At 51.7% G+C, this 9,818-nt stretch overlaps 1 protein-coding gene across 8 annotated transcripts in view; it reads right to left on the bottom strand.

Annotated features, from left to right (window-relative positions):
* Window positions 1-491: 491 nt before the first annotated feature.
* The window catches only part of LOC143037662 (uncharacterized), a 19,648-nt gene continuing 10,321 nt past the window's right edge, over window positions 492-9,818 (bottom strand). For 4 of the 8 annotated variants that reach the window (XM_076206185.1, XM_076206182.1, XM_076206188.1 and 1 more), the window contains exon 2: window positions 492-2,100. In XM_076206185.1, coding sequence (XP_076062300.1) covers window positions 507-1,346 — 840 coding nt within the window. In that variant the 5' untranslated portion in view covers window positions 1,347-2,100 and the 3' untranslated portion in view covers window positions 492-506. Of the gene's footprint in view, window positions 2,104-9,818 lie in introns of all 8 variants that reach the window. The other 4 variants (XM_076206187.1, XM_076206183.1, XM_076206181.1 and 1 more) reach the window with 2 other exon arrangements.

Genomic DNA, 9,818 nt, shown 5'->3' with positions numbered 1-9,818 from the left:
AAACCATGGAAAGCTGGGATAGGAAAGTAGGCCGCTGACAGGCTAGCAGGCTAGTAGGAAGCAGAAGCATTCGTAAAGGAGTAGGCAGACACACAAGAAGGTTGCTAAGCAGGCTGGGGCAGCAGGAAGGAAGGCAAGAAAGCAGGCGACACGCGTCTGACAGGCAGAGATGCAGACACGCTGGGGAGAAGTCAAGCAGAGATGCAGGCAGACAGGCAGCGAGATAAGAAAGCAGAGAGGACGGGTGGCAGGGAGGGTTGAAAGCGAGGTAAGACGACAAGAAGGTTAGTGGCACACTGCAGAGATTATAATGGTCAGGTTGGAGACGACCAGTTAAGGAAAGTGTCTGGCAAAGAGCTTCCTGAAGGAGGAAGGTCGAGGGAGGATCCTGGGAACAGGTCTGTCTACCAAAGGGAGAGTGTCTGAGGTCAGCCACGACGAAGATGGCGAGTTGTTTTCGTCCGGGCAAACACATCATCCGGGTTCGTGAACGACCAAAAGCGACTTCACGTACCTGTGGATCCTGGCGTCGTGTTCCGGCGCCGCACCCCGCCGGGGCCGATGGGCGGACCTTCCGCCTTCCGCGCGGCTGCGGCGGCCCCACGCCTCGCCAGAGTACAGAAGGCCCAAGCCCGAAGCCCTTCTATGTTGTTCGGGGACGCGCCTGCGGCCGTCCAGTGGGGGCTGCGGCTACGGGCAGGGCTCCGGGCGGGGCTTCGGGAGGGACTGGCAGGCGCGGTCATGGTGCCCTTCGGCCGACGGGAGCGGTGGGGCGGGTCCAGGAAGGTCACGGCGACGGGCGGGGATCGCCACTTCCCTCCGTCAGGCAGGTCCTCGGACGGGGACCGCCGCGACGCAGTCGCGCACGACAAGGGCGTGCTGGTGGACAGGCAAGACGACGACGGGCAGGCCGCCGACGAAGGGGAAGTCGACTCCGGTAGGCAAACTGTAGGCGACGAAGACGACGACGACGAAGGCGACGGCGAAGGGCAGGCCGTTCTGGACGACGAAGACGAAGAAGAGTAGGGAGGAGTGCGATCGCGGGAGGAACTCGAGGTGCAGGTACTCGAAGACCGAGGCCGCTGAGTCTCGGTGTAACTAAGGCTGCGCCCCAGGGCGTGGACGTTCCTCGACGAAGGTCGAGGGGGCGTGAGGCTCCGAGGGAGCCCCGCGGCGCGAGGAGAGACCGTGTACGAGGCGGTCCTGTGGCGCCGGAACGCCGCCAGGAGCGTCCGGGCCGGCGACGAACGCGCTGCCGCCGGCGGTGGCAGCTGGTCGTGCCACCGTACCGCAGCCACGGCGCCACCGTCGAGGTCGAGCATGGCCGCCGAACTGTACTGAGGCATCGCAGCACCGGCGACAACTCGTAGCGTCCACCCGAGGAAGGGTGCAGGGGTGGGGGTGGGGGTGGACCCCGGCGATGACCCGCGAGAGACCCTCTGAGAGAAGAGACCTTGGCCGTAGCTCAGGTTCTTGTCAGCTCGCTGGCGCGGCCCTGGGCACCCTGGGCCCGCGAGCTCGCGCCCTTCGTCAACCTCCCATCAGGTAGTAGTTCTTCGCCGAAAGTTCTTTGCGCATCCAAGACCGCATTTGGAACTCCCAAGGCTCCTGTCTCCCTTTCTTCCTTAGCTTGGTCTCTCCTTCAGGTATTCTCCTCATGCAGAGTCTTTGGGGTTTGCATGGTCTAACCAATTAACGAACTCCTTTCCAGGCTTGTCTGCAAAGACAGTCCGAGACCTCCGGAGTTGCCCCAAATTCAACCGAATACGTCAGGAAGTGTCCAGAGAAGAGAAGAACCAACTGTCGATCTTTTGCCCGTCACCGAAATAGCCATGTCCTCGAGTCTGTCAAGGAGAAGAGGCCCTGAGAACTGACGAAGAGGTCCTGACGAAGACGACGTTTCCCCCGTCAGCGCTCGCACATCGGTCTGGCGTGAGAAACCCGTAGACTTCCTTGAAATTTTTCTTCGTCCGCCTTCCCGTAGAATGTCTCCGTCATTCGTCTCACACGTGACGGACTCCTCACAAAATCTGTGTCGCCTTTAGGAACAGAGATCCTCAGCCTCGGACACAATTCCCACTCCTAGGTACCACTGAAGTCCTACTTGGGAAGGTAGGAAATGGAGGATAATGAAAACTCGTCATTACTTGGATGTACAAGAATGACAATAACATACCAGAGCTATTATGGGATGCCCTTACGAGTGCCCCTCCCAAGTCAATACCCTGCCTATAGACGCCCCGACCCCACTTTTCACCTGTGTCATAATATCACGACTCAAACAATGGCGATCGGAATTCAGGAATTTAGCAGCTGAAGGGCCCGGGAGAAAAGAGGGGAGGGGAGGGAGGAAGGGAGATGGATAGGGAGAGAGAAAGGGAGATAGATAGATAGATAGATAGATAGATAGAGAGAGAGAGAGAAGGGGAGGGATATATATATAGAGAGAGAGAGAGAAGGGGAGGGGAAGAGAGAGTGAGGGAGGGGGAGGGAGAGAGAGGGGAAAGGAGAGAGAGGGTGATGGGAGAGAGAGAGAGAGAGAGAGAGATAGAGAGAGGGGGGAAGAGAGAGTGGAGGAGGGGGAGGAAGAAAGAAATAGTGAGAGAGAGAGAGAGAGAGAGAGAGAGAGAGAGAGAGAGAGAGAGGGGGGGAAGAGAGAGTGGAGGAGGGGGAGGAAGAAAGAAATAGTGAGAGAGAGAGAAAGAGAGAGAGAGAGAGAGGAGGGGGAAGAGAGAGTAGGGGAGGGGAGGGAGAGAGAGGGGAAGGGGGAGAGAGGGAGAAGGGGAGGGGAATGGAGAGAGAGAGAGCGATGTCAGAAAGAGTTGATGGGAAAGAGTTGGAGAAAGGAGAAAACTGTGAATACAACTGGAGAGTGTATAAAACGGAGCCGGGTGGGGGGAGGGGTGGGGGTTGGAGGACATGAAGGACGGGAAGCGACAAAGAAGCATCCTGGAAGACCAGAAGGGTAACGAGGTCAACAAGGAATAAGTCACTGAGAGGGAGCCGCAGAGAGGAGAGGATGAAAGAGAATGAAAGAAGATCTGAAAGAATGAAAGAAAACGGGGGATGGCAAACCTACGTGACAGACCTCTTTTTACACCGAGTCACACCTCCTCCCCTTCTTCTGATCACCAAATATTTCCTCATCCCCGATGCACGCACGCACGCACGCACACGCACCTCGTGGCGCAGTGGTTAGAGTTCTCGCCTGCCGCTACGGCGGTCCGGGTTCGACTCCCGCCCAGGGCTGAAACAATTTCAGTATCACTGCGCTGCGGGTTGTTGCTCCAACTCTCGTGGGCCGGGAGTTCTGTGTGTGTGTGTGTGTGTGTGTGTGTGTGTGTGTGTATTCACTTGGTCTTTGGATCACGTGTTGGACTCGTGATCGACAGCTATTTCCCTCCTGGAAGAGAGCTCAGAGCTCGTAGGTCCGATCTATGGGTAATGCTATGACCTTGCACACACACACACCCCCAACTCCCCGCCCACGAGAGTTGGAGTAACACCCCTCAGCGCTGCGATACTGATATTATTTCAGCCCCGGGCGAGGGTCGAACCCGGACCTCCGTAGTGGCAGGCCAGAGCTCTAACCACAGCGCCATGAGAGGCCACAGCGCCATGAGAGTGTGTGTGTGTAAGGTCACAGTATTACCCATAGATTGGTCATATATGAACTCTGAGCTCTCATCCGGGAGGTTAATAACTGTCGATCCCGAGTCCAACACGTGATCCAAGACCATGGTGAATCAGTACGCACGCACGAACACCACTGACGGCAGCGATGGTAGCAGATAAAGGTACAGATATAACGAGCACATGGGGGCTCGAATCCCGACGCCAGAGTTGAAGGAGGAGGATAGTGTCTTGGGAACTGTACACAAGAGAAAGACGAGAGCGACTCCCCCCCTCCCCCTCCCTCTCCCCCGGGAGCAAAAAAGCCGAGGAGGATGAAAGCCTTAGGGACCAGAGTCGAACCCTTGCTCCATTCTTACATGAGCACAAGACGTAAAACAACCATAACAACGTCAACAATCATATTATAGAGTCGCCATTAAAAACATTAACGCACACACAATATATATATATATATATATATATATATTATATATACACCTATTTGTGTGTGTGTGTGTGTGTGTGTGTGTGTGTGTGTGTGTGTGTGTGTGTGTGTGTGTGTGTCTGTGTGTGTGTGTGTGTGTGTGTCTGTGTGCGTGTGTGTGTGTGTGCATTCTTTAAAACAAGTCTGATTTAAGATGACATAGTCACAATTTACAAGATTGTTTCTGGTCTTCCCTAATTTCCGGATGGACCTTTCAATATCAGGAGGAAGAAGATCAAATGAAGCAACTCTCCTACAATTAAAGCCTCCTTGCCTTCTTCTGAAATGAGTATCTCTTTAATTACCCCGCTAACCACCCTCTCACTTCCTTCTCTTCCATTAACAGTTGTCCACCTGCGTCCTTTACTCTCACCTCTCTACTAGACTCGCCCCTTCATACTCTTTTAACTTTATAAAACATCTTTTTATTTAAGCGTGAGTCCCAATCGTTACCAGTCCGCCACTCATATCGTTAAAATTCCCAGGGTTGGGCCGACTGAAATCCAGTCCTGAAGATCGTTTCCTATGGGACCCAACGGCACCAGAGAGCAAGGCGGTAACTAAGCTAAACCTTTGCATTCCTTAAAAAATAAAGATAAAAAATAAAATAAATAAAATATAGAAAAAAATTATTATAAAAAAAAAAAAAAAAAAAAATACCCGGCCCCCGGCCTCACATCCGTTCTTCTCTTGGAGAAAATTTGTAAAAAAAAAAAAAAAAAAAAAAAAAAAAAAAAAAATTACCCGGCCCTCGCATCCGTTCTTCTCTTTGCCTTCCCCCACCTCGCGCTTTGCTTCCACCTCTCGCGCCTCACCTCTGCCACAGTTCCTCCCCCTGCACGCCCCTTTCCCGCCCTCACCTCTTCATACGAGCTCTAATGATCCTTCATTCTGTTCCCACCCTTTCTCCCCCATCCCACACACCGCTTCTACACACTTAATACTTCCTCTTTCTTCGTCCACCGCCACGAGAGCATAGAACATAGGAACAAAAGAATGAAGGAGATTGCAGGAGACCATAAGGCCTACACTAGGCAGTCCCAGGTCCATTACCACCTGTTATCCCAATCCATATAATTTCTCAAAACAACCCGTTGTTTCAGCATTCACTAACTACATGGTTACTAAGTCTATTCCATTCGTTAATCACTCTAATGGTAAACCAGTTCTTGTCTATTTCCTTCTTAACTTAAGAACAGAAGAATAGAACAATGGAGGAGTGCAAGAGACCATAAGGCCTACACAAGGCAGTTCCATGTCCCTTACCACCTATCATCGCTATCCATAAAGTTATCTCATCTTCTCTTTAAAACAACCAATGGTTTCAGCGCTCACTACTACGTAGTTACTAAGTCTATTCCCTTCGGTAACGTCTCTGCAAACCATTTCTTGTCTATTTCCTTCTTAATGTGGGGGCAGAGAAATGGTAACGGACATACTCATTGGGGGGGGGAGGGGGAGGGGAGGGTATTATTATTATCATTATTTTTTGTGGGGGGGGGGGAGTGGAATGTCACTCCCACGGGCTTTGTCTGAGCCCGTGTGGTAGAGGGCACCAGAAGCAGGAACAATAATAAACATGTTGCTCAGCATTGTTCTATCAGTCGAGATTTATCTCGAGCATAGACGAATGATGTGAGCCTATGCCCTATGGTTTATTGGGGGTGAATCTAAATCTTTAAAAGTATTAACTGCTGCATATAATCACGCGATACAAAAAAAAAAAAGAGAGAGAGAGAGAGAGAGAGAGAGAGGGACAGAGAGAGAGAGAAGGAAGATGAGAATGGTGAGGATGGGGAGGGGGAAGAGGAGTAAGAGGAAGAGGAAGGAGGCGAGAAAAGACAAGGAGGAAGAGAAGGAAGAGAAAGAAGAGGAGAAAAAAGAGGAGCAGGAGGAGAAAGAGGAGGAGGAAAAAGAGGAGGAAAAAGAGGAGGAGGAACAGGAGGAGAGGAGGAGGAGGGGACAGGGAGTGGAAGGGAGGGAGTGGAAGGGAGTGTGGGGAGGGAGTGAGGATGGCAGTTGCAAGAATGCAAGGGCGGGAGTCTGTCGGGAGGGAGGTGGAGGGGGGAAGGAGGGAGGAGTAGGCAAAGAAAACGGAGACTGTGAAATTAAGATGGGGTGGGGGGAGAGGGGTGGGGGAGAGGGGAGGGGGAGGGAAGGGGGGAGGGGGAGGGGGGAGGGAGGGGAATGAATAGCGAAAGGGAAGGAGAGACGTGACATGAAGAATGAAATAGAAAACGGGGGCGGAGAGGAGGGGAGGGGAGGGGAGGGGAGGGGGGAGGGGAGAGGAGGAGTGAGGAGGGGGGAATGAGGATGAGATGGTCAAAATGAGAAGAGGCGGGAGAGGGTAGGAGAGACCAAGGGAGGAGAGAGGAAAGATAAGGATGTGGAAAGGAAAGAGGAGGAGGAGGAGAAGGAAGAGAGGACAACAATGGAGGAGAAGGAAGAGATGAATGAGGAATAGGAGGACGAAGCGGGGAAGGGAAGGAGGGAGATGAGAATGATGGAGGAGGAGGAGGAGGAGAGGACAATGATGGAGGAGGCGAAAGAGGAGAAGGAAGAGAAGAACGAGGAATAGGAGGAAGAGGCGGGGGAGGGGTGGGAGGAGAGGAGAAGGGGGGGAGGGGTGGGAGGAGCGGAGAAGGGGGGGAGGGGGAGGAGCGGAGAAGGGGGGGAGGAGCAGGAGGAGCAGGAGGAGGAGGGAGGAATCCGAGAAGGAGAGGAAGGAGAACGGCGAGGAGAATGAGGAGGAGGAGGAGGAGAGAACAATGATGGAGGAGGCGAAAGAGGAGAAGGAAGAGAAGAACGAGGAAAAGGAGGAAGAGGCGGGGGAGGGGTGGGAGGAGCGGAGAAGGGGGGGAGGGGGGAAGGACCGGAGAAGGGGGGGAGGGGTGGGAGGAGCGGAGAAGGGGGGGAGGGGGGAGGAGCGGAGAAGGGGGGAGGAGCAGGAGGAGGAGGAGGAGGGAGGAATCCGAGAAGGAGAGGAAGGAGAACGGCGAGGAGAATGAGGAGGAGGAGGAGAGGACAAAGATGGAGGAGGCGAAAGAGGAGAAGGAAGAGAAGAACGAGGAATAGGAGGAAGAGGCGGGGGAGGGGTGGGAGGAGCGGAGAAGGGGTGGAGGAGGAGGAGGAGGAGGAGGAGGAGGAGGGAGGAATCCGAGAAGAAGGAGAGGAAAGAGAACGGCGAGGAGAATGAGGAGGAGGAGGAGGAGGAGGAGAGGACAATGATGGAGGAGGCGAAAGACGAGAAGGAAGAGAAGAACGAGGAATAGGAGGACGAGGCGGGGGAGGGAGGAATGCGAGAAGAAGGAGAGGAAGGAGAGGAAGGAGAACGGCGAGGAGAAAGAAGAGGAGGAGAAGGACGAAGATGAGGAGGAAGACGATAAGATGGAATAGGGAAGGACGAAGAGGAGTGGGAGTAAGAGAAGGGGAGGAGGAGAAGGAAGAGGAAGACGAGGAAGAAGAGAAGAATGAGGAGGTAGAAGAGAAGAATGAGGAGGCGAAGGAAGAGGAAGAGGAGGAAGGGTGAGGAGAGGAGGAGGAGGAGGAGGAGGAGGAGGTAGAAGAGGATTAGGAGGATAGATGGAAAGGAGAGGAAGTGGAAGAGGATGTGGAAGAGGAGGTGGAAGAAGAGTACGAGAAGGAATTATATGGATTACATGGAGGACAAACGAACAGCAAGAGACCTATTGGTCCTTACATGACTGTCTCGGTACCGAACCTAATCTAATACTACCGAGTGAGGCAAAAATCGCCATATATAGGGAAAAATACATTTATTTTTCAATTTTACTATTTTTAACCTTTTTTTTAGTCACTGTGTATTCAAAATAATGGTAACCATATAGAGACTATTAAATAAATGCATTCTTAAGTTGTTTATTTAAAAAAACAGTTTTATCTCACCCTGTATAATATGAATATAATGGAGCAAATAGCTCTAATCGAGGATTTGTAGCTAAGTAAATGTCGAGACTTTTCTTTTAATAACTCAAGAGAATTATTATTTATTATTATTTACTATTTTCCTCTTTGTTTATTGTTTAACTATCCCTATGCATTTATTTATTTTGTTTATTATTATACTGTTATATTTTTTATTTATTAATTTATCATTATATTTTTTTCACATCCAACCTAGTTATGGACCAAAAGGTCTCCTGTTGGCATGCTCCTCCTCCTTTGAGAAGAGCAATAGATGGCGTTGGATGGCGGACCATTCCATACACTGACAACGCGAATGAAGGAAAAACATTTTGCTTCGTTTTTTGGAAACCGATTTCCAACACCTCTTAATTCAATACAATGAGTGAGGAGGAGGAGGAAGAAGAGGAAGAGGAAGAGGAAGAGGAGGAGGAGGAAGAGAAGAAAAGGAGGAGGAAAAGGAAGAGGAGGAGGAAGAGGAGGAGGAAGAGGAGAAGAAAAGGAGGAGGAAAAGGAAGAGGAGGAAAAGGAGGAGGAGGAAGAGGAGAAGATAAGGAGGAGGAAAAGGAAGATGAGAAGAGGAGTAGGAGGAGGAGGAGGAAGAGGAGAAGAGAAGGAGGAGGAAAAGGAAGAGAAGAGGGGGAGTAGGAGAAGTAAGAGAAGGTGGAGGAGGAGGAAGAGGACGGGATTAGGGTGGAAGAGAAGGGAAATGAAAAGGAGGAGGAGGATAAGGAGGAGATTAGGGTGAAAGAGGAGGGAAGGGGAAAGGATAAGAAGGAGGAGAAGGAGTAGGAGGAGGGGATTAGGGTGAAAGAGTAGGGAAGGGGAAAGGAAGAGGAGGAGGAGGAAAAGATACGAAACTGAGGTATCAGATGGAGGTGGAAAATTAGGAGTGGGCGGGTGGGTGGGGGTGTGGGCGGGAAGGACAGCACGACAGAGCAGAGGAGAGGAGAAGGGGATGAGAAGGGGGGAGAAGGGGGGGAGGACGAAAGGGAAAAGCGAGGAGGAAGTGAGTTACGTGTGAAACACGGAGGAGCCAAAAGTCGGCAGACAAATTTAGGGGCCGCCCGTGGAGGTGGTGGTGGTGGGTTGGTTGCTGCTTCTTCTTCACGAGCGTTTCGCCAGACCTGCAGGGCCAAACAGAACAGCACAAAACAGAACAGGCTCTGTCGTGTCATCCTGTAAAGCTAAACTTAACCCAGCTTCCTCGCCCTGTGACATTATCCCCCCCCCCTTCAGAAATTTGCCTTACGAAGAGAGAGGCTTAGGCACCTTAACTTACACTCTCTGGGAAGACGAAGGTTGCGGGGTGATCTAATAGAAGTGTTCAAGTGGACCAAAGGCTTCAACAAGGGTGACGCAAACAAGGTCATCATATTAAAACAAAAGGGTAGGATTCGCAGTAGTGGATTTAAACTGGACAAATTTAGATTTACGAAATAGGCAAGAATTGGTTTACTAATAGGGTGGTCGACGAATGGAATAGACTTAGTAACCATGTAGTGAGCGCTGAAACTATCAGTTGTTTTAAGAAACGGTTTGACAACTTTATGAATGGGGATGACAGGTGGTAATGAACATGGAACTGCCTAGTGTAGGCCTTATGGTCTCTTGCAGTCTCCTTCATTCTTATGTTCTTACCCGATTCTATTCAGTTCATAGAAAGAACGCGTCCATGCAGAGCCTGGACTCGATCCCCGGCCCTACAGCCTACGTGGGGGAAGGGGGGGAGGGGAAGGGGGGAAGGGGGAAGGGGGGAAGGGGGGAAGGGGGGGAGGTAATCGAAGGAGATCGC

The sequence above is a fragment of the Oratosquilla oratoria genome, chromosome 23 (genome assembly GCF_046742065.1).
Source record: "Oratosquilla oratoria isolate Oo_2021 chromosome 23, ASM4674206v1, whole genome shotgun sequence".
In the NCBI taxonomy this organism is placed as follows: domain Eukaryota; kingdom Metazoa; phylum Arthropoda; class Malacostraca; order Stomatopoda; family Squillidae; genus Oratosquilla; species Oratosquilla oratoria.
This window is presented reverse-complemented; position numbering and strand designations above follow the sequence as displayed.